Source organism: Colobus angolensis, unplaced genomic scaffold (genome assembly GCF_000951035.1).
Source record: "Colobus angolensis palliatus isolate OR3802 unplaced genomic scaffold, Cang.pa_1.0 Scaffold2, whole genome shotgun sequence".
Taxonomy (NCBI): domain Eukaryota; kingdom Metazoa; phylum Chordata; class Mammalia; order Primates; family Cercopithecidae; genus Colobus; species Colobus angolensis.
In genome coordinates, this window is record NW_012115154.1 from 22696588 (window position 1) to 22721551 (window position 24964).

Consider the following 24964-nt stretch of genomic DNA (forward strand, 5'->3'; position numbering starts at 1 on the left):
CCTATCAGAAGAGGAATGGACAAAGTGAGTGGGGCAGAGACCCTGGAAGGGGGCTTTTGAGAAGCTGAACTCATCAGATTTTAAATATGTATCGACTCTCGGTCCACTCATTCCTGGCCGATATGTGCAGTAAGACATGTCCATACATAGCTATGAGAACAAATGTAATAAGTAAGTAAGAACCGTACACAGTATTGCCGTAGAGGCAGAGAGAAGACGAAAAGAATTTCTGGTATCAGCAAATGCTTTACAGAGGAGGAGCATTCAAGCTAGATCTTAAAGGATGGGTTGATTTAGACAGACACAGAAGGAAATGGAAAGACAAGAGCTTGACCTAAAGAAGCAGAGGGGAGATTAAGAGAACTGGTGAGTGGTGCCATTTCTAGAGGGAACAGAGGGAGCTGGGCAGTAGCTGCTAGAACATGAAAGTAGGTGGAGATCTAACCACTGGAGGGCTGGAATGTCACAAGAGAGATCGACCGGGACGTGAGAGGCAAAGGGCACTTGCTGAAGTTGATGCGAAGGTAGAAGGCAGTGGTATCTAAGAATATATTAGGGAAATGGGCAACACGTTAGAAGGCTCCTGAGACAACAAGGGCCTGTACCAAGTTCTTTTCAGAGGGGATCAAAGGAAGGGAAAGAGAAAGATTTGGTGCCAGAGGGACCCGCCTGGTGGATGATCGACTGCAGGGACCGGAGAAAAACAATCCACAACTTGCTCCTCCAGGAATGACACTCGGCCGGCTCCTGCTTTCCACATAAACGGGAAGGACAGGGCAAAGATTGGAAGGACAGACCCCTCAGCCTTCCACACATGCATGTGGGGTAGAAAGTGCATATCCAAGTGGACATGATAAGCAGGTGATGAAAAGTTAAAGATGCAAACTTTAGGCTTAAAAGTCAGCAAAGTGAAGCTGACTTGCCAAAAATAAGCTAAGCAGCTATGTGGCATCATGCAGATACACACACAAACACATTTTTTTTTAAGATAGAAGGAGAAAGAGGAGGAGAGGAAAGAAGCGGAAAGAAAGATGCTAACTTGACTGGACTTTTCACTGCTAATCTTTGGTGAAGGACAGGTTTAGACACAGGCGGGCTATATGCAAGCATAGAGATATTTCTAGTGTGCCTTCTTGTAAAGGAAGCACAGGTAGATGCTTGTCTTTGTATGGTTGTAATTAAGCACCAAATGATGTCCTCCATTCCCTTAGTGACCTAGGAAGAGAACCAGCTGTGCAGCACCATCTCTTTGTTTTTGGAAGTGAGCCCAATGCACTTGACCTTCAGTGCTATGAGGGACCAGGGGTGACAGGTGAAATACAGCAGGGAAGGCTGCAAAGAAGCCCCAAGGTGCTGTGGGCAGGCTGTGTGCAAGGCGCACGGTACAGACAGACCCACCCTGCGCTTGTGGGGCAAGCCCCCTGTCCCTTTCCCCCGCCGCGGTGCCTCTTTCAGCTGCCCTGTCCTTCCCACAATTCATCCCAACTCCCAGCACCTGTTTTGGATTTGGAGCCAGTATATGCAGGAGAGAAAAAGAAGACAGTAAATCGACCAAGAAAAAGGAAAATGCTGTATTCTGAAGCAGAATTAGGAATGAGTCAGCAGAAGGGTCTGACAAAACAAAACACAAAGGCAGTGAAGTAGGAGGTCGGCTACCAGGCTGGTGTGAAGCTCAGATACCTGTTTCTCAGCGGCTGCCAGTAGAAGACAGGGATATGACAAGCTTGGGAAGAAAGCAGGCAAGCTCATGTGCATCCTTGAAAATTACTCAGGAGGAAATTCTCACGGGTTGCTTCCTGTGAATTTCCTCCTCGCGACGCTATGACTGATTTCATTTGTTTCCAGAAGATGAGCTTAAGACACATCGAAGCAGCTATTGGAATTGAAATGTCCAAGCGGAGACTGTAGGAAATATATATATTTTAATTACTCAGCTATTTCTGGATGTCACAGATGTTTTTGAAATGCGTATTTGGAAACACAGTTGAAATCACAACTGAAATTTTTATTGTTCATCTCCTAAATGTAAGATGTTTATTTTATTGAGATGCATCCTCAGTTTTAATCATTTTGTTATACTTAGATGTTCTCCTCTTAACAACTCATTGCATAAAGAAGGCATTCTATGTGAAGGGTACAGAGGATGTAAGAAACATTCTCTATCAATGACCTGAACAAATAGGGATTGATCACAAAAGAAGGAACTAAAGTACAATAGAGTTGGGTGTGGTATGGAAGCAGAAGTTGTTTGAGATACATACTTGAAGAAGCTACAGGTTCAAGAACTCACCATTTCTACTCTCTTAAATGTAAGTTTTGTGAAAGACCAGTGACTACTATAAGTCAGTTTATTCTAGGGGGAAAGAGCTGAGATGTAAATACTGAATCCTAAGGATTTGTCCATTACTTTTGTATTTGGAATCTGACAACTGTATGTCTTCTATGTTTTAACCCTTGTATAAATGGTTGCAGTACATTCTGTAGAGCAGTGAAGGAAAGATGTGCAGCCAAGGGAAAGATGAAGAACCTTTAGTTTATATGGAGCTATTTCCTAATATTTGTTTTATATCATACAAGCTAAACATCTTTACTTTTTACTAAATATTTCAAATTTTATCTAGTTATTTGGAGTCCATTAGAAATTTTTTCCTTTTTTCTGAGACGGAGTCTCACTCTGTCACCAGGCTGGAGTGCAGTAGCGCGATCTCGGCTCACTGCAACCTCGCCTCCCAGGTTCAAGCGATTTTCCTGCCTCAGCCTCTTGAGTAGCTGGAACTACAGGTGCCCGCCACCACACCCGGCTTATTTATTTTTTCTTTTTATTTTGAGACAGAGTCTCGCTCTGTCACCCAAGCTGGAGTGCAGTAGCGAGATCTTGGCTCACTGCAACCTCCGCCTCCCAGGTTCATGCCATTCTCCTGCCTCAGCCTCCCAAGTAGCTGGGACTACAGGCGCCCGCCACCACGTCTGGCTAATTTTTTTGTATTTTTAGTAGAGACGGGGTTTCACTGTGCTGTCCAGGCTGTTCTCAATCTCTTGACCTCGTGATCCGCCTGCCTTGGCCTCCCAAAGTGCTGGGATTATAGACGTGAGCCACCACGCCCACCTTTTTTCCTTTTAAGTCATTACAACAAGAGGTTTAACTCCATGAAAATGGTATAAAATAAATTGGCAAAGAGTGCAGAAATGTTTGCCAAATATGGTCATAGTACAGGGTAACTGTGACCTGCTTGAGAGAAGAGAAGGGAAGACCTCTCTAGGGAGGACTGATTCATTCAGGAAGTTTTCCATCATCCTTCAACTTCTGCATCAGGACTTACAGTTCACTGGACCATCAGCCACAGGAGTGGGCCCAGACACCAGACAAGAAGTCAGAAGTTTTGGCAAGATACTGGGTCTTTGGGTGAGTGCCCAGTGAGAGGCACAAATGCAACAGGAGTCTGGCACCATGGAGGGATGTGACTTCTGCAGGACGTTGGGAAGGAGGGAGTGTGGATTTTGCATGTGGGAGGGACTTAAATAAGTTTTGTCATAGCCAAATGTGACATACTAAAGCCTGAACTCGTTTATTCATGGTTCAGGCAGTTGTAGCCAGCACCAAGAAGCAGTTAAACTTACAATCCCACCGAGAGCAGATAGTGGGGAGACAGAGGTCAGCACATGCTTGTCCGGCAGCTGCGGGGTTTCTGAGCAGCAAGGAATGTTAGTAGTGGCTGGTTCCATCTCACCAATTCCTGCATTCCTGCATTCTCCTGAATGCACCAACAAATGGCTTCCATCCTTCTATTAACAGTGGCTGTTGAGCGTTTGTAGTGTTGAAGTATTTCAGACAGTTTCATTGGTCTGACTTCTATTTCCTTCTAATGTGTACTCGTCAGCCTTATTCTTTCCATGGGAGCAAAAGAGACCAGGCCTACTGACACTTACTTGTGAAGTTCTCTTAAAACCTTAAAGACGTGTATCCCTCTCCCCTGGGTCTTCTCTTGTCTGGGCAGAATACTTCCACTTGTTCCAGGCGTCTCTCAGGTAGCTTTGTTTCCAGACTCAGCCAACACGGTCATCTTCTCTGAAGTATTTTGGCTTATTGGTCTCATCACTAGAAAAAAGTGACACCCTCAAATGGACCTATGACTTCAAATGTTAATGGAGAAGGTTTTAGACAAGATAGGACAACATGTCTTCCCAGAAAGACCTTATGAGCTGGGTAGCTCTTGTCTCCACCCACATTATTAGAGATGAGCTCATTTATTTTAACTATCCAAAGAAGGATCTGGGTGGAAAATGGGGAAAGTCTGCTTCTGCCTCTCTTGCCCTGAATGCCCGTCTGATAATTAGCCCTTCCACAGAGCGGGTCTCCAGGGCCTTTTTGAAAACACAGCAGGTGCTACATCATGCAGGAACATGAGAGGGGATGGAATTAATTACTAAAACCAGCCAAGACCACCATTAAGGAAGATACTATGTAAATGTGGCAATTTGCGCAGTTATATCTGAGAACTGAGGCATCTGTTTCCTGGTCTCACCTCTCCTCATGTCAGGTGAGAGGTGTGGCGGGGAATGGGGGCCTGTAATTCAGTTTTAACTGTGATTGATCTTCTCGGACTCCTCAAGGTTATCAGAGTACAAAAGGAACATGTACCGGACATTGCCTTCACGAAGTGTCTGTCACAGTCCACAAAACCTCGGCTTCATTTTGAAAGCCAATTGTTTTCTGTCTCCTAGGGGACTGTCTGTTGTGTTAATTTCCAGATACGGGTATGACGGTGCCATCTAGCACCTAACAGAACTTCTTTTTTATCTGTTAATGGAACACTTCAAAATTGCAAGAAAATAAACCCTTTGAGTAAACACTTCATTTTCTCATTTTCCTCAGTTTTAGAGCCAAGAAATAGAATATTTTCCAGCTTCTTTTTGGTGCTTTTTTTTTTCCTTCAGGTTTTAATTTATTTTTCCCTTCTCATCCCTGACGTCTCATGCAGATAACTTTCCTTTTTTTTCCTTTTTTTTTTTTTTTACCACCCAGTCTCTAAATCTCACTTTCTTTTCTTTGTCTTCTCTGTCTCATCTGCCTTTTCTCTGTGTTAACTTTTCCAGTATTTTCAGCCTTGCTTCTCATTATACTACTGTACTGTGTTTCTTTAACTGTGTATACCAGCCATGGGGTTCTTGAGTCTAGCTTAAGAAAATCTGACTCTGGGCTCATCTATTTTTCACTTCCTCTTTGAATGGAATTATAGGATTAAATAAGGAAAGGATTATGGAGGGCCTCTGAAGCAATCGACTTGCAATGCATGCACCCATTGCAGAGGACTCCAGTGGTGCTTTGAGCCCCTGCTCGTATGCTATCCATGCTGGGGTGCTCACCACCTCAGGGAGACCACCCATCCTCATACATGCTCTAAGTGGACCACACTAATGCTGACCAGACACCTAGTCCAAAATCCAGGGTAACAATCTCAGTCACTGAAGGCAGCTGCAACTCTGCCATTCTTAATGGGATTCCTGTTTGCCAAGAGCCCCAAGGAGTAGAAAAGTCAGAGTTTCGTGGACTCTGCACAATGCTTGTAACTAGATCATGCAATTCTCAGAATTTAAACAAGAGTGTTTTTTATTCCTTTCTTGTGGTTTGAATTTCCTCAAACCCTTACCCCTGTATTACACAAAGGAAACGGAGGCTCAGAGAAGGTAAGCAATTTGTGCAAGTTCACCCAGCAAGTGAATAACAGGCTCAGATGACCTCTGCACCTTACTCTAAAACTGCCTAATAGTAGTAGCTACAAAGCAGTAGCTATGTCCTACTCCAGGGCTACTCCTAGCCGCCCTCTTCTCCTGGCCTCAGCCTGGTGCATTGTTAGGAAAGAAATACCTGCAGTGACATGGAGGAGGGAGGGGAGCACCGGCAGGCTAGACAGGGGCAACTGTGGCTACTCCAGCATCCCAAACTAGGGCTGTGCTAGAGGGTAGAAAATTTAAGGGGTATGAATTTAAGGGGCATTCTCAAGTTCCAAAGTCAAGTGAAACTTGGTAATCATTTTTACATGGACAGTAAGCAATGGGAGTGGCTGATGCAAATTCCAATATTTTTCTATGGAAAAATCAGGTACATGGAAGGAAATAGAGAATTCTTTAGTAGAAAAAGAATGTATTTCTCTAAGGAGCTTTTTTCCATCCATTTTTTTCATAGGTTTCACAGTGAGCTTTTTTTCATAGGTTTGTTGGCTGCATAAATGTCTATGCAGCCATTAAAAAAATGAGTTCATGTCCTTTGCAGGGACATGAATGAAGCTGGAAGCCATCATTCTCAGCAAACTAACACAAGAACAGAAAACCAAACACCACATGTTCTCACTCATAAGTGGGAGTTGAACAATGGACACAGGGAGGGGAACATCACACACCAGGGCCTGTCGCGGGGTGGGAGGCAAGGGGAGGGAGAGCATTAGGACAAATCCCTAATGCATTCAGGGCTGAAAACCTAGATGACAGGCTGATAGGTGCAGCAAACCAGCACGGCACATGTGTACCTATGTAACAAACCTGCACGTTCTGCACATGTGTCCCAGAACTTAAAGTCAAATTTAAAAATAAAATAATAAAAAATTTCACCTAAAAAAAGGAATGCATTTTGTTTTCAAAATATTGCATTTAAAGCTTGGCATAAAAACATCCATGTAGACAGGCCCAGCCCAAGCTAAAAATATGAGTTTAGAACTCAGAAGATACATGAAGCGTGAAGACATAAATTCAGTAGGAAGCTGTGTCAGAAAGCAGAAATGTTGGGGACCTGCCAGACCAAGGCTTACACCAGTGAGGAAGGAGCGCCTGGGATGGCAGGTTGGTGCCTGCCTTCCATTTGGGTCTGCAGCAGCAGGAGAGAAAGGTGAAGAGCCTGGATGGAGGAGCAGGAGAGGAAGGAGAGCAGGTCCTGGAATCAGGAAAGGAGAACAACTCCTGATGCCTTCATCACGTGCTGCAGGCTGGAAATCGGAAAGATGCCACGTGTTTAGTAGATAAGGACTTGCTGGGAGTACTCGGTTTGAGGATGCTGGGAGTGTATAGCAGTGGCTTAAAAGTCAATAGAAAATGAGCCAGTGAAGCAGCATAGACTTTGCTTGTGAAGGACCATGATAGTTACAAGAAGGAGGCTGGGTGCAGTGGCTCACGCCTGTAATCCAAGCATTTGAGAGGCCGAGGTGGGTGGATCACCTGAGGTCAGGAGTTTGAGACGAGCCTGACCAAGATGGTGAAACCCTGTCTCTAGTAAAAATACAAAAAGTAATGAAGCGGGCATGGTGGTGCACACCTATAGTTCCAGCTACTTGGGAGGCTGAGGCAGGAAAATTGCTTGAGCATGGGAGGCAGCGGTTGCAGTGAACCAAGATTGTACCACTGCACTCCAGTCTGGGTGACAGAATGAGACTCTGTCTCAAGAAAAAAAGAAAAGAAAAGGAAGGAGCAGTTCCAGGGGAATATGGCCAGAGGTTTCTTGTTTGTTTGTTTGTTTTTCAATGAGGGAGATTTGAGTTATATTCTACAGACTTAGAAAAAGTAATGGGGGAGAATGGTTAGAAATGTAAGGCAAAGTGGAGAAGTTGTTAAAGTTCAACAAGAAGCAGGAGAGTATGAGCTTAGTCTTGGAAAGGAAGATGGCAGTTGTCAAAACTTCAGCCGGATTCAATTTAAAGTTTAATTAAGTAGTGAACAATTCGCAAATCGGGCAGCTTCCTGAGCCACAGTAGGCTCTGAGACTCCAGTGTAGCCCCATGGTGGTAGAAGATTTATGGACAGAAAAAGGAAAGTGATGTACAGAAAGCAGAAGCGAGGGACAGAAACAGATGGGTTGGTTACAGCTCAATGTTCACCTTATCTGAACATGCTTCAAACAATTGGCTACGTTTGATTAACCAAAACTTGGTGATTGGCACAAGAGTAGGCTATGATCTGTTTACATTCCACTGGTTATAATTCACAATGTGCAGAGAAACCTTTAGGCTGAACTTAAAGCATGTAAGGAGGCAGCTTTATGCTAAACGTGACTCAACAGTGGCTTCTTTGTAGGAGAGGAAGGATGGAGGAGAGGCCTGACTTAGGGCACTTGACCTAGGGAGAAAGAGTAGAAGATGGATTTGAGAAAGACTTAGAAAGTTACTGATTAGAAATTGGGCACCATTTGATTGAACTGGAGTAGGGAAAGCAAGGGGTCAAAGAATGGAGGCAAGGAAAACTAAATTTTCAACTCAGGTTACTGAGTGCATGATGGAACTACCAATTGAGATAGGGATTATCCAAGGGGAGCAAGGTTTGGGGGCTACTGAAGAGTTCATTCTGGAGCAGATTGAGGTTTTGGTGCCTGTGAGACATAGCATGCAGTCATCTGATATACTGGTCTGTAGCTGGACCTGTGGGAGTTACTGATATTTAGTAATTTTGATTATGGTTTAAAACCTCAAGAATGGAAGATTTCCTAGGGGAGGAGGATGTAAAGGGAGTAGATGGGTGACCAAAGACAAAACTCAGTGTGCATTATGGTACTGAGATAGAAAAGACCTTAGAAATCTAAAGTATGGGTCCATCGGAGAGAAGGAGGGGAGACGGTAGAAATTTCCTGAGTAGGGGGAAATTTTAGAGAGATAAGAAGCAGACCAAATATGAACTCACTCTGTGACAAGCCCTCAGCTGCTTTTTAAAAACTCATTGAATGCCAATGTCAACTATTTTGTGTGTGATATATTAGAAAAATAATTTGCTGAAACTGTTTTTCCATCTTGTGGATAGTGTTTTGGGAAATAAGTTCTCATATATTCATTTTCCAGGAGAAATATTAATGTCATGGTATAGGATGAGACTAAAGTAACTCATATTCATGAACTTCTAAACAATGGGACTCTTAGAAAAATAACTGAAAGCAGCCTTACTAATTTCCAATCTTTGTATTTTTTATGATCAGAAATATTTAGTCTATTTTATATTTATTTATTTATTTATTTAGAGATGAAGTCTTGCTCTGTGGCCCAGGCTGGAGTGCAATGACATGATCTCAGTTCACTGCAACCTCTGCCTCCCCGGTTCAAGCAATTCTTCCATCTCAGCCTCCCTAGTAGCTGTGATTACAGGCACCTGCCATCCTGCCTGGCTAATTTTTGTATTTTTGAAGAGATGGAGTTTCACCATGTTGGCTAGACTGGTCTTGAACTCCTGACCTCAGATGATCTGCCCGCCTCAGCCTCCCAAAGTGCTGGGATTACAGGCATGAACCACCACTCCTGTCCTAGCGTCTATTATTTTAAAGAAAGAAACATAAATGCAACATTAACCACAGAAAAAGAAAAAGACTTTCTCTCTCTCTAAGGAACACATTCTTTCAGTGAGATGCAGCTTTCTTAGTGCCTTTCTAGATAAGACAAGACATTGTACAAATGAAAACTCTTCAGTTCACACCCTTTAAACAGTTGTTCCTTTGTGCCTGCAGTTCTTTTGGCTTGTTTGAGGAAGATTTTGTGGAAGACAATGATACTTTACTGCTTCCTCTTGGAGCGGGAGAAAATTGTTTCTTTTCTTCCCACTTCCCCATTTTTTAAGGGTAGTGCTTGAGTCACACTTGCATTTCCATGCTGAAGCCTTCTATTTGCATCAACAGTGTGTTCTGGAATCCCACTTTCACATTCCCGCACTTGGCAGACCCAGCTTCTCGGTTTTCTCTGTCTCTACTTCTTGACTTTATTCATTTTTGTTTCAGCCTTTCTTATTGGCAATTCCGTTTTCCAGATACTCTATTCTAGTCTCCATGCATACATTTTGGTTTTGGTTTGGTTTGGTTTGGGGGTTTCTTGCCTAACAGTACAAACAATTAAAAACAGTTCTCTCTTCCTCTGCCTCCTCCTCCTCATCTTCCTCCTCCTCCCCCTCCCCCTCTTCCTCCTATCCCTCCCCCTCTTCCTCCTCCTCCTCTTCCTCCTCTTCTTCTCCTTCTCCATCCTCTCCTTCTCCTTCTTCTTCTTATTCTTCTTCCTTCTCCTTCTTTCTTCTTGCCATGGCCTTGATAGGGTTATTTTAATTGCTCTCCTCCTTTCTCATGGGCACCACTTAAAGGATACCCACAGAGCTGAGCTGCAGGGGTGCATAGTGGTATATTTAAAGATGAACGTAAAGATGTAACTCTAGATGTTTGTTTTGGGAATGGCATAACCAGGGAATGAATTTAAATCAGTGTTTCTAGATGGATTAAAGCAATGGGCCTTCAACCAAGAAAGATGGCAGGTATTTTTACTTTGCATATTTATTCTATTTGTTGCTATCCTGAAATTTTCAGCTCACAACAGCCAACGTGGACTTCTGACTTGAGAATAACAAGATAGAAGCTTGGTTCAGGCAACTTCCAAGGGATTTTTTAGAGAGAGACAGACCTCAGGTCAAATCCCACTTGACTTTAACTTAAATTCCTTAAGATTTTATTTTCCTACCTGTACAAATAGGATAATAAGATCTACCTCATAAAGACGAAAGGAGTTCTTGCATGGTAAGGAGCTGTCAGCATACCTAATACGTGGTACATGCTCCATAAATGCCCCCCACCCCCACCACCCACTTCAGGTCACCACTGTCACCATCTCTGGGACTTTGGATTCTTGACTGCAGTAATATCAAAGGCTTTTCCTCTGAGTGCTTTGGTCTGTGAGTGGTCCTCTCCCAGCCCCTCACCACCTCTGTCCTGACACTATTTTAACAAGGAATTTACCTGTTTGCTTTAGAAGTTGCTAGAAGTTTACAAAGAAGAAACCCAGTAGCTCAGAAGAAATGTATCTAAATCTGATTTTAAAAGTATCTGTTTTATCTGGATTTAAACTAGCTATATTACTTACCTGTTGCTATATAAGAAATTACCCCAAACTCAGTGACTTAAGACAGCCAACACTTATCATCTGACAGTCACTGTGGGTCAGGGACTCGAGACCATCTCAGCTGTGTGGCTCTGGCTCCGGGTCCCTCATGAGGCCGGCATCAAGGCATTAGCCAAGGCTACGGTCATCCAAAGACTTGACCGGAGATGGGGAACCTATTTCCACGTCCACTTACATGGCTGCTGGCAAGAGGCAGTCTAACCGGGATGAGCCTCAGACTCTCCACAGGGCTGCTTGAGTGTCCTCACAACATGGCAGCCATCTTCCTCAGAGCAAGTGGTATGAAAGACAGCAAGAAGGAAGCCATGATACCTCTTATAACCTGGCTGCAGAAGCTTAACACCATCACTGTTACTGTATTCTGTTCACTAAGTCAGCCAACACTAAAGGGTACAGAATTAGGTTCCATCTCTTCTCTTCTCTCTCCTCCTCTCCTCTTCCCCCTTTCTCTTTCCTGTATCTTCCTCTTCTCTTGCTGTGCCTCAGTTTCTTATCTGACCAAAGGTAACTTCTGCCCCCTAGGGATGCTATGAAAACAAAGTGAGATCAATCATATGAAAAGGCGGTTTTGGAAGGAGAGTTCAGAAATTCTGTATAACATACCATATACCATAATCATGGAAACCTGAGATCAGCTCTGTCTAGCTTCCTGCTATTGCATCTGAGGAAGCTGTTCCAGCTCACGCAGGCATGGCTTAGTCACAGCACAGCGTGGGTTCCTTTAATGGGTCCTCTCTGAGCAGTGACCTGCTCAGGACACAGGAGCCAGCACCAGGCCCTTTCTTCCTTCTCCTGGGCAAGCAGCACCACTCATCCTCGCAGAAATAGCAAAAGAAGTTAAGTTCCTGTGTTGCTTGCTAGATTGCTATGGCAGCTCCATAAAGCTCTCCTACACAGTCCTGTCTCTTAGTGGCTGTTTCTTCATGACTAAAGTAGCACTTCCCCATCTGCTGCCCTCAAAGCTAGGGGCCCTGGGCCCCATATTTCTGGTTCAGGAGTCTCAAGATCTCTGAAACACCACATTGTTGGGATTTAAGTGCTGTTGTTTATTTTTATATCTGGGTCCTGTTTCTCCAAATAACTCTAAGACCATTATGATTTTCCAGAAGTTAATTCAGTGATCCAGGCTAGGTAGGGAATGGTGGTATTAGCAAATCCTACCTGTTTTCTTTGCAGGCTCATTTCCATCATTGGTGCCCCAAATGCATTTCGCTGTTCGAAGTACTCTACCTTGGATATGTCTGCCTTTGCCTCCACGTCCCTCACCTATTATCTTTAGAAAGGTGGTTTTAAATGTTGGCCACTGAACATTTAGCCACATAGGGCACCAGCTTTCAGAGGTTTCACAGGTAAAGGAGAAGGTTGGGGGAAATGAAATATGGTTCAACGCAACAGAGTAACCCACATATTCCGTATGTTCAACAAGGTCCCTACTCAGGAGGCTGGTGATGAAGGATGCTAACATTTCTCAAACTGCCATCTTCTCCCTTCTTTTGGGCAACCCTCGAATTCTATTCATGGTTATCTATGGATTGTGGAGTCATTTCCTGGCTCAGGAGGTTAGGAAAGACATGAGAGATTTGAGGGTCACAGGAGTTTGGAAGCACTGTTTTTCTGGTTTTCTGTTACCTCCATTTTAAAGCCGTGATACTTCCAACTGCCCTTTTTCAGTAAGCTCTTGTTGACTACTCTCTTGAAACTAAAAGATGCATATCCAATTGTACAGAGGGTCAAAAGTGTGCCCAGTTAAGCCTGCCTTGACTTCAATATTGCAACTCACTGAAGACACACAGTGGAATTTCTGGTAGACCCGTTGCCATAACCCACAGGGAACTCTAGCTGTGCATGGGTTTTACTGACCTGTTGGGTCTAGCTGACTGTGCCTGATGGTCTCCAATGACCAAGGTGTCCTCATTAGTTCTGTGCTATATATAGTTAAGCCTGAAATCTGTGCCCCTAATTTAATCACACACCAGGTAGCCATGGAGATGACATCAAGCCTCTGGCTGCCCTACAAACCATTGCAAATGCTGAAAATAAACAAGATAAGCAAATTGGCTACCTATGTAAATAAAAGACTTTGCCTCCAGGTGTTGGGATTAGCTGCTTTTGGTTCACTGATGTTTGTTCGGATTCACAGTGATTGAAAACCGTCATAGTCACAGCCTTTGTCTCAATGCCTGCTTTTTTTCCTTTTTGTCTGTTGCAGATATATCAACACTCCTATACTGGATATTATGTCCTGAGCAAAATTCCTCATGGGTAAGAGTGTTCTTTCCTTTCTTTTATTTAGAAATCTGCACTAAGGATGTCAGGGGATCACTTGAGTCCACTCACTTCCCCATTTGTGAAGCCCCCTTCCTTGAGCAACTCTGCCCTCTTCCTGTGCTGGCTCCTGCGGGTGACCCTGGAAGTTCTGCAGAGCAGGATATTCCCCTCTGCTTTGTAATCACTGCTTTGTAATCTCTCAGGCATGGTGGGGTGGCCCTCAGCCTCCCACGAGTGTTCCTGGTTATACCCACGCTGGTACAATAGAAGCCCCCCTCAGCCCACCACGTGTCATCAGAAACAAATCTGGAACATATTTATGGGATTAAGGTAAACTACTCTGGTCAGAAATTCGGCAGTGCATTGGGAATGGGGTGGGCAAGTCCATCTCAGCAAGTGGGATTAGCGCCGTTCTACCCATCCCTCCAAGGGAGTTTCAGGGGCGTGTGTGTTCTTATTTTATGGCCTTTTCTGAGCTTGGCTGTGCTCCCAGGAGCTGGGTTTCAGTGCCTGCTTTTGACGGGGTCGCCCGGCTCCATGCTGTTTCATGATCTCAGATTGCACTTCTAACCTCGACTGGTCTCTCAATAATGTATTGTCCGGAGCAGGAGCAAGTTTAGTTTTCAGTGCTGGGCAGACATACCCCACGTCACCCTCTGATGCCTGATCAGCCTCACCTTTGCAACCCAGAGCAGGAAAGGCACCGGTTAGAGTTTGGTGAAACCACGTGTTGAGTCAAACACAGATGAAAAACAGTTGCAGAACTAGGAAAGCCTGTCAAGGAGGCCTTTTTGTGGTTTTCATCTTTATTCTTTCTTTGTCTCCTCTTCCCTCGTCCTCCCCTCCCCTATCCTTACTCCCTTCTCCTGGCCTTCCTCTTCCCCACCTCAAGTTTCTCTTTCCTGTCTTCTGTGGTTTCTGTTGTTGTGCTTTGCAAAGGTGAAGTGCTCAGGAAAGGTTGATAAAGAAACTGAATTGTGTTGCAGGCAGTGTCGTGTAGGCTCCTATGAATATCTAGGTTGAGCCATCCTCATTTCCCAAGCAAATTTTAACAGCAGGAGTGTCTAAAAAGCATTGTTCCATAAGCAAGCAAGCATTACTCACAGCATGAGTGTTTATAGCTGCTGCTGTCTGTTTACGACACAGCTTAGAATAGAGGCATGTCCTTGGAAAACAAACACGAATAAACTAATTTCATGTGGGCTTTAGACAAAGGGAAGACACATGTGGATCTTCAGCAAAATGTGACCGATAGTTTCTGTTAGATTGTTAGAAAAATGAATCCCAGAGAAAGCAAAGATGGCCCACGTTGCAAAAATAAAGGATCCATACAAATTTTTCATTAAAAGTATGTTTTAAATAGAAACCCAAATATTCTTCAGTAAAGAGAAATTATCCTATTCTTTCACAAACTGACATACATCTTCAGAGGTCATGGCAGGCAGGACTATAATTATGCCTTGAGATTTATCTGCCCCTTCTGGGAACAATAGAATTTGTTGTAGATGATAGATATTTCATTCCATCTTATATCAATTTGTAAAACTCGAAACTCTAAAAGTGGTTGATGCCTAACGTATTGTGTTAATATTTTACTGCATCAGTCAGAATTTGGAAGAAACAGATTCTAGGAACTTGGCACGGGAGTTTGCCAAACAAGCTGGCAAAGCTCAGGCCAAGGCTCGGCTTCTGCACTTAGATACCCGGAGCCTGGTGATGATCCCCCTTGTAGATGACCTTAACATGGAGGGAGCTGCTTCTGGTGTCCTTAATAGAATCAGAGGAAGAATAATCCCCCTCGTTTATTGGTTGGCTTTCATATACCTTTATCCCTGTTCAACAACGTGCGAGAAAAGCATTCTTATTTCCATTTTAAGTGAGAGCTCCAAGAGGTCATCACCTGCCCCTCACGTCCTAGCTAGTGTATGCTGCAGCTGGAGTCCCAGCATGAATCAGATTGACTCGAAATCCCATGCTAGTAAAAAAACCTCATGGCTCACTCCTATAATCCCAGCACTTTGGGAGGCCAAGGAGGGCAGATCACTTGAGGTCAGGAGTTTGAGACCAGTCTGGCCAACATGGTGAAATCCCATGTCTACTAAAAATACAAAAATTAGCCAGGCATGGTGGTACACACCTCTAGTCGCAGCTACTTAGGAGGCTGAGGCAGGAGAGTTGCTTGAACCCGGGAGGCTAGAAGTTGCAGTGAGCCAAGACTGCACCACCGCACTCTAGCTTGGGTGACAGAGCAAGACTCTGTCTAAAAAACAACAAAAAAAAACCAAGCAAACACAAAAACTGTTGAGATTAATTCAAATTTCACAATGCAGAGAAGAAATGTGATAACTATAAAGATGAGATTTGTAGTGACATACGAGTTTCTCTTCTGACGGTTCTTACAGGATTGAAAGATGTAGCAAGTGCATTTATTGGAAAACAACCTCTGGGGGTACCAAAGTCAGTGTCCCACCCTGTCACCATGTCACTGAACACAGCTCCCCTGAAGCGGCATTGCTCAACCTCCTCAATTCTTCCTCTTTGTCATAAGACCATTTATGAGAAATTAGACAATTAATCCATGGCAAATATTGTCAGAGTCTGATGTGTCTTAATGAGACAGTCAACCTCTGAGCGGTATCTCCTTGGGCCTGGAGCTTCGTGACCCCTCGGTCATCACTGTCACCGGTGTGCGTGCGCCACCAGGTGGCAGGAGAAGAACACAGCCCGGAGCTCTAAGTCTAAGGAGCTAGGTGGGTTTTGGATAGGGAGGAAAGCACAACTGTCTTTTAAAAATAAAAATGTCCCTACTAAAATATTTAAATGTACTTTATTCATATACAAGAAAACTAAGAGATTTTCTTGATTTCGAAAACACAAATCTGTACCTTTTTTACCAATTCTCATCTTTCCTTTCCTCACTCCTCCCTCTAAATTAAAGCCAGAGGCTGTGCAATCTTCAGGATGGTTTTGTCATTTATAACTTGATTTTTTTTTTCTTAGCTTCAGACTTTCCAACCAGCCAGAGAAAAAGGTCTAATTAACGTTCTCATGCCCTCTGATTTCTGGTGTCCTTCCATTTTGCAAATGGCAGAAGAGTTTCAGGAGGGACTACCTTTCCCATCCTCCTTTCAGTCTCCTGTCCCCGCTGTTAGCTTCCCTCCTTTGATGGCTGTGACCTCTATAGCTGGGGCCAGGTAGAGTTCTTTCTGCATGGAAGGCAGGAGTTGCGATGAGACTCCCAAGACAGCTGAATTTTTATATAATTAAAAATCCATTACCTAAGGGTAGGTTTGTTTGACTTTGATATACCAAGCTTCCAAAAATTTTATTCTTAAATTGTATCCTAAAACGACACATGACTTTTACACAAATCTGTATTTTAGCAGAACCAAAGCTAGTTATTTTTAACATAAAGTGTTTCACTAAAAGTTTTTATATCAGAATTTTAATAAAATAAAGCCATCTTCCATGGTGGAGTCAAGGATCTGTTAGGTGTTTGCAGTAAATATTTTTGTAGACTTGGCTACTGCATGATGTTTTCCTGGCATGACATTTTTTTCTAGAATTACTTTTGCCTTTATATTTTCTTAGGGTCTAAAGCCAAAGGCAAAATTATCTATATTTATGTCTGTTATCTATCTACTTAGCTCTATACACACACATATACATAATACACACTTTTAATAGTAGTAATACTATACTTCTACAATGTAGTCTCATATCCATTAGGATTGTTCTGAGAGACATATGGACTTTTTTTCTATAACCAAAATCAATTTGAAGAAAAATTGGTCATATTGCTTTATTGTGTAATGTTGGCATTTGGGGGTCTGGCAAACTCAGAGCCATAATAGAATAGAAACTACTAGGTGTTCAAAGGCATTTTTTTACATGACTGGCCATCTTCTGTGGATATTGTTGCTCTAACTTTGCTTGCCTACTGGTAATTTTCAGGCATCAAACAAAATTGTGAAAAAATTGTATACGTTTAGAATTGTAGTTGACTTTTTAAAGCCACATTCTGTATCTGTGGAAATAGGAAACTGAGACATCGCTTCCTTCTACCTGGAATTGCTCTCTAAGTTTATAGACTGTGATCCAGAGGAGTGTTCTGTTTATTTAGGAAGTAGATATCTAGGTGGAGAAAGTACAGTGCCCAGTGCTAGCCTAATAGCATCATGCCAGGCAATGACTTAGGCCCTGCAGCCACATAGACCTGAACTTGAGCCCATCCTGCTGTTGACTTCTGGCTGTGTGACCTCGAAAGCTGTTCTACTTCCATAGGTCTTAGGATCCACATATAAAGATCATAATAATAGTGCCCACTTTGGCCTGGTGTGGTGGCTCACACCTGTAATCCCAGCACTTTGGAAGACTGAGGCAGGTGGATCACCTGAGGTCAGGAGTTCGAGACCAGGCTGGCCTGTTGCAAAACCCGTTTCTACTAAAAATACAAAATTAGCTGGGTGTGGTGGCACGCACCTGTAATCCTAGCTACTCAGGAGGCTGAGGCAGAAGAATCACTTGAACCCAGGAGGCAGAGGTTGCAGTGAGCCGAGATTCTACCATTACACTCCAGCCTGGGAGATAGAGCAAGACTCCATCTCAAAAACCAAAACAAAGCAAAACAAAATAGTGCCCACCTCATAGGCTTGTTAGAAGAATTAAATGGAATGACTGCGTGTGGTAGCTCACGCCTGTAATCCCAGGACTTTGGGAGGCCGAGGAAGGCAGATCACTTGAGGTCAGGAGTTCGAGACCAGCCTGGCCAACATGGTGAAACCCCGTCTCTACTAAAAATACAAAAATTACCTGAGCATGGTGAGGCTGAGGCACAAGAATCGCTTAAACCTGGGAGGCAGAGGTTGCAGTGAGCTGAGATTGTGCCACTGCACTCCAGCTTGGGTGGCAGAGCGAGACCCCATCTCAAATAAAGAATTAAGTGGAATGATATATGCAAAACACCCAGCGAAGAATTTTGCATCTAGTGAGTTATTAGTTAATATTGTAGTATGTACCCAATATATATTTGTAGTCTTGTAATTAAATATTATCAGACTTTAGTTTCTAGCCATCTTGAAAATCTTTTCTGTTACAAATGAAGGAATAATATAACCCTAAAATCAAACAATTCTCTTTAATAATTTTTCTAAGCTGAGGCTTGTTTCATGACACTCAAGTAATTATAATGTCTTAGTAATTTTAATTTCCCTCTTAAAAGAGGTATCTATGGCCTCAACTGTCTACAATTCTCAATACTCAATAAATTTTTTTAATCTTATCTCATTCTGACCTTCTGCAATTAACTTTTCAGCAGTCTTGTTTTGCCTCCAGTGGAAGCAGAAAAGATACTGTGTGAGCAAATACTTACTGAAATACTATCTGGAGCAATGAAAGCATGGTTGCTATCCTTAAGAAATTAAAATCTTGTTGCAAAGGAAAGATACAGACTTATATAATAAAATGTTATAAAGTCCTTTAAATGAGTAATTTCTTTTTTTTTTTTTTTTTTGAGACAGAATCTAGCTCTGTTGCCTAGGCTAAAGTGCAGACAGGATCTCAGCTCACTGCAACCTCCACCCACCAGGTTCAAGCAATTCTCCTACCTCAGCCTCCTAAGTAGCTAGGACTACAGGCGCGTGCCACCACTCCTGATTAATTTTTTGTATTTTCAGTAGAGATGGGGTTTCTCTGTGTTAGCCAGGATGATCTCGATCTCCTGACCTCGTGATCCACCCACCTCGGCCTCCCAAAGTGTTTCATCGTGTTAGCCAGGATGGTCTCGATCTCCTGACCTCGTGATCCACCCACCTCGGCCTCCCAAAGTGCTGGGATTACAGGCGTGAAGTGAGGATTTTTAACACTACACACCAAAGAAGGAGGAGAGGGTTGAAGGCGTCACCGTCATAAACAATCTCAAGAAGGAAGTTTGACTTGAACTGAGCCTCATAGTTGAGTTTTTGTTTGTTTGTTTGTTTACTTTTTAACAGATGAAGACAGGAGGGAGATACTCCAGGCAGGGTAACACATGAAATGAACTTGACCTTTACATGAGCCAACACTTCCTAGAATTAATGAGGTGCCCAACCAGACTGCTGCTGGAGTGTTCACATGGGACTCAGCATGGGCAGGCATAGGGTTAGGTAGGTTTCAGGAGGTATCTAGAGTGCAGACAACTGAAACACTCAGTGTTTAAAACCCAGTGGTATTGGTCTTTACAATAAGAACATAGCAACCTTTCTGAGCAGAAGAGGAATGTGATGAAAACAGTAGGCTCGAATTAGTTTTGTGTTTATGTATAGCACACACTGAAGAAAAAGGAAGATCAAAATTCTGGATTCAATCAGCAGCCAGGTTGGAACGGTGTAGAAACCTGGCTATACAGTGTAGAAACCACACTAATGGTGATTATGAGTAGCTGGCGTTCTACTGGAAAATGAAGACAGATTTCAAGTGTTTATATTCCATGTCCCTCTAATTAAATCTGTGGCAGCCTGGGCTCCTTGTGAGTTGAGCCTGGTGCCATCCTGAGAGGTCTCTCTACCATGAGCAGTCTGTAGGTAGCAAGTTCAGGAGAGCAGCCATGAGAATTCTCAGCACCCGTGTTGGTTAGCGCCTTCCTTTCCAGCCCTTTCTTTCTGTGTGCGAGTCTCCAGGGCCCAGCTGCTGCACACACGGAGACAGGCTTTGGCTCTGCAGAGCAAGTTACCTTCACAGCTGCCAGAAGTTGCAGGACTAGGATTGTGTATGTCAACTGGGGAAGCACCAGTGTGAAGCAAAAATGCAGGAGAGATCTTAAAATGGCTTTTTTTTTTTCTTTTTTAAGATACAGAGTCTTGCTCTGTTACCAGGTTGGAGTGCAGTGGCGCAATCTTGGCTCACTGCAACCTCCACCTCCTGAGTTCAAGCAATTCTCCTACCACAGCCTCCTGAGTAGCTGTGACTACAGGCGCGCACCATCATGCCTGGCTAATTTGTTTTGCATTTTAGTAGATACGAGGTTTCACTGTGTTGCCTAGGGTAGTCTTGAACTCCTGAGCTCAGGCAATCCACCCGCCTTGACCTCCCAATAAAATGACATTTTATATGTCTCTACCATGGTACTGAAGAGGGGAGAATTCCACTGTTACTTGGTTTTATGGATTTTCAGAACTGTGAACAACTCATACATCTGCCTGTAAGACTTGGTCTCAGCCATTTCTTCCTCCCTTTCTCCCTTCCCCTCCTGTCCTCCTTCCATCCCTCCTTCCTGCTGAAATCCAGACTTCTAGTAATCATCACCAAAAAATATGGACTTTAGAGTCAAGGAGATCTGGGCGTAAATCCCCAGTCTTCCTGTCTACCTCTGTAGTCGTGGAAAAGTTACTTTGCTCGTCTGGGCACACTTACTCCATCCATATATTAATTGCCTAATGCATGGGGTTTACGGTGGAGTTTCTATGAAACACTGTATGATGAGGTGGTGTCTCTAAGGGCCTGCATTGGTTCATGGAAAGTACTGAGGGTTCTATTCATGGTGGACACCAAGACCTTCCATAATATGGCCAAATCTAATTAGCCACCCTTCGTCAAATTTCCCTAAATTTGGGACAGAAAATAAATCTCATACTCACTGTTAACTCTGACCAACTGACAGTGTCTTCCTGGAGCTCTAAATTTAAAAACAGACTACAACCATGCCCAGGCTTTTTAGGAAAGAAGGCCATAATCAGGGAGTTTTGCCTCTGAGGTTTATATTCTCCCATCCGGCCTTGTAAGAATGAACCACATCACGCAGTGCGTCCAGTCATTGCTCCCAAACACGGAATGTGTTTCTGGTTGTCCACACCTCTATTGACTTCATTCTCCTCCCCACCACACGTGCCCCTTCCCACACACATGCACTACAGAAATGTCCTGGTCATTGTGCCTCTGGTACTCAATTCCTTCTGACCCTTCAAGCCACAGCTCCAAAACCTCCTCCTCTAAAAAAACTCTGAATGCCCAGAGTCAGAACTGCTTCTCATTTCACACTAGAGTTTATTGTTGTGTTAAATGGCTACTGCCATTGTTGTAGATAGAATTTTTCTAAAGAGGATGTTTAGGAATGCTTTCGATATCTGTGTATTACTTGACTTCTTTCTCTCCGTCGTTCTAAGATGTCAGAGAGAGGGGTGGGGTGGGAAGGGCGTGGACTCTGCCTGTAATACCAGTGGCTGTTGAGCAGGGTGACACTGTGACTTTGAATGGCAAAAGTGGAGAAAGAGGCTGCACCAACAGGTCATATGCTCTTTCCGGGTACAGGTCTCAGATAACAAGCCGAAGGTCATCAGTGGCTGGAATATCATCAGCCACCTGCAAAGGGAGTCATTGCAGCTACTCTTTTCAGTGGAATCATTTACTTCCCTCAGGGACTTTCTTAGCAAGTCTAAAAGATTTTCAAACAAACAAGTCTCTTTGAAAATGAGGTGAAAATGCACAGGAGTCATCATTTGGTCAGGCTCCTTGTTCATCTTAAACTCTACACCCATATCCCTGGTTCGTGATACGGGGGGACCCCATACGTGTTGGTTGATCATTGGAGGAAATGAATTAAGGAACTAAGCCATATTGAGGAGCAAGAATGTGTATGTTGGGGCCCCACCCCAAATGGGTTAAACTAGAACCTCTGAGGAGGGAACCTCAGGATAGCTTTGAAGGCTCCTTGGGTGATTTTGGTGTCCAGCTGGGGTCATCTGGCCTGCTCACCCCTTTACTTGCTGCCCTTGATAAGTGACACCCAGGATTGTCATGGGAGCTGAGAAATAACACTTCTGTCTCTGAATATGCCAGTAAAGTTTCCCCTCAGGCATTAATCTCCTTGTCCACTTAAGAAACTTGGAGAAATAAGGGTCGATCTCAGATTAACTGTGTTCTTGGGGATTTACTTAATGATATTCAGTAGAGGGGTTAGAGTATTAAAGTCTGCAGCATGGAGGAGATGAGGCAGAGCCGGCTCTTCCAGGATCTGTCCACATCAAGGGGTACCGGATGTTGTTATTCTGTTCCTGAGCCTGGCCAACCTCACGTTTGCCCTGGGCTCCCTCTAGTGAGGTCCGGTCTTACATCCTCCTTAACTGTGGATGTTTACCCTGGGGGGAGTCTGTGCTTCAGACAGACAGGCCAGATGTTACAAGTCACTGCATCTCAAATGGAAGATGTTTTGTTTATTTACTTAGTTTTAAATTTTGGCTGTTGATCACTTTCTTGTGCTGAAGAATTGGCACGCGTGTTGAACCAGCCATTAATCTCCTGGGAGAGAGCTGCTGACATTCTGGAGGGTGGCACTCTTCCTGTTTACAGACGTTAAAGAGAAAGGCCCATGAGTGTCTCCCTGGGTGGCCAAGCCTGGTTCATGTGTGTGCTGTGCTGTGTGTTCCTTGTCCCTACACAATCACCGAGCCCGGCCAGGTGCAGCGGCTCACGCCTATAATCCCAGCACTTTGGGAGGCTGAGGCGGGCAGATCACTGAGGGCAGGAGTTCGAAACCAGCCTGACCAACATAGTGAAACCCCATCTCTACTAAAAATTAAAAAAAAAAAAAATTAGCCAGGCATGGTGGTGAGTGCATATAATCCCAGCTACTTGGGAGGTAGAGGCAGGAGAATTGCTTGAACCCTTGAACCTGCGAGGCAGAGGTTGCAATGTGCCAAGATCGTGCCATTGCGCGCTAGCCTGGGCAACAAGAGCAAAACCGTCTAAAAAAATAAATAAATAGAAATTAAATCACTGAGCCCCTCACAAATGCCAGGCCTGATGCAAAGCATGGGGGTGGATAGGGAAAGGCCCCGCCTGTCCCTTGCTGTCTAGTTTATTTTGTTTTGTTTCCACATCACCTCCTCTCTCCCCTGTGCTTCTGCAGAGGGTTGAACACAAATCCCCCCACCGTGTCTGCTCTGGCGACACTGGCCTACATCAAATATCTAGGGCAGCCTCAGCCAAGAAAGGGCATCCCTCAAAGAGAGGGAGCCGGTCAGTCTGTCTGGATGGTGGTGGGAAGAGCACACACCAACACCAACTGTGCATATATGATGACAAGTTTATTGGGGTACAATTTACTTCCAATAAAAATCACACTTTTGGCCGGGCATGGTGGCTCACACCTGTAATCCCAGCACTTTTAGAAGCTAAGGCGGGCAGATCACAAGGTCAAGAGATCAAGACCATCCTGGCCCACGTGGCGAAACCCCATCTCTTCTAAAAATACAAAAATTAGCTGGGCGTGGTGGAACACGCCTGTAGTCCCAGCCATTTGGGAGGCTGAGGCAGGAGGATCGTTTGAACCCAGGAGGCGGAGGTTGCAGTGAGCCAAGATCACACCACTGCACTCCAACCTGGCAGCAGAGGGAGACTCCATCTCAAAAAAAAAAGAAAAAAAAAAGAAAAAAGAAAAGAAAAGAAAAATAAAAAAGAAAACAAATTACACTTTTTAAAGGCATCATTAATAACTTTTGACAAATAGGTGCAATGACATAAGTGCCCCACAAGCAAGACTCAGGGTGGTCCCACCTGCCCAGAGCATCCTCCGTACCCTCCACCCAGGCGAGCGCTGCCATGCCATCTGTCCCACACTTTTGCCTTTCCTGGAATGTCATGTTGAGGGGGTTGTAGAGTGTGTTACCTTCTGCAGCTGGCCTCCTTAGCATAATTGCTATTGAGATTCACCCGTGTTGTGGCAGGTGTCTGCATTCATTTGTTTTTCCTTGCTGAGGAGTGGTCTGTTGCATGGATATCATAATGTGTTTCTTCATTCAACATTTCATTGATACTTGAGTGTTTCCAGTTCGGGGCTAGTATGAGTAAAAGTGCTGTGCACATTTGCACACAGATGTTCATCTGACGTGTTTTCCTTTCTCTTGGGTGAATACCTAGAAGTAGACTTCCCAGATGATAAGTAAATGCACCTTTAATTAGATTCAAAACTGCCCAACTGTCTTCCAAAGTGGCTGCACCATTAAGAACCCTGCCTTTTTCTTGACTCACTACCCCAGGACTGACTTTTCTGACCCTCTGCCCTCTACCCGGTCACTGTGCATGGCAGGTGGAATCCACCATGCCCGGAGGTAGCTCCACCTGCCGCTGTGGGGAGGAGCATCGGTGCTCACTGCACATAGATCTGCACCCTCCATGCCAGGCTGCACCTGCCTTTGTCTACCTGGCACCTGGGGCCTCTGGGTGATGGTGTCCGACCTACAGGAGCAGCAGCCTGACTGTGCCATCTCTCATCCCTCCAAATGATCTCTCTGTGGCACTTTCTAAACGACACATCAGCAGTGAAGACAAATAGGGAATAAGAGGCAGGAGATGAGACAGACACTCCCTGCTGGAGCGGATTCCACGTGGCCCTGGGCACTCACCTCAGGAGTGGTTGAGAAGGCCCAGTTCCTGCTTGCTCCATGAAGTCCTCACTCCTTGGCCAGATTTTGGAGAGAAGGAGTTTTTTTCAATAACTGCCCCTCTTGGTAGTCGTCCTAAGGAAGAACAAAAGAAATAAAACAGATTCAAAACTGTTGGCCTGCGCAGCGATTCATGCCTATAATCCCAGCATTTGGAGAGGTCAAGGTGGGAGGATCTCTTAAGCCCAGGGGTTCGAGACCAGCCTGGGCAACATAGCAAGACCCCCATCTCTACAAAAATACAAATTAAATAATTAGAAATGGTGGCACGTGCCTGTGATCCCAGCAACTTGGGATGCTGAAGTGGGAGAATCAGGCGAGCCCACAAGGAGGTCAAAGTTGCAGTGAGCTCTGAGTGTACCATTGCACTCCAGCCTGGGGAGG

At 44.2% G+C, this 24964-nt stretch overlaps 1 protein-coding gene across 2 annotated transcripts in view; it reads left to right on the top strand.

The window, feature by feature from the left end:
- DPP6 (dipeptidyl-peptidase 6) overlaps positions 1-24964 on the top strand; it is a 588928-nt gene that overhangs the window by 321597 nt on the left and 242367 nt on the right. The window contains exon 6 of one of the 2 annotated variants that reach the window (XM_011941531.1): positions 13108-13160. The exons of the other annotated variant lie outside the window; for it this stretch is intronic. Coding sequence (XP_011796921.1) covers positions 13108-13160 — 53 coding nt within the window. The remainder of the gene's footprint in view (positions 1-13107; positions 13161-24964) is intronic. 2 annotated transcript variants of the gene reach the window in all.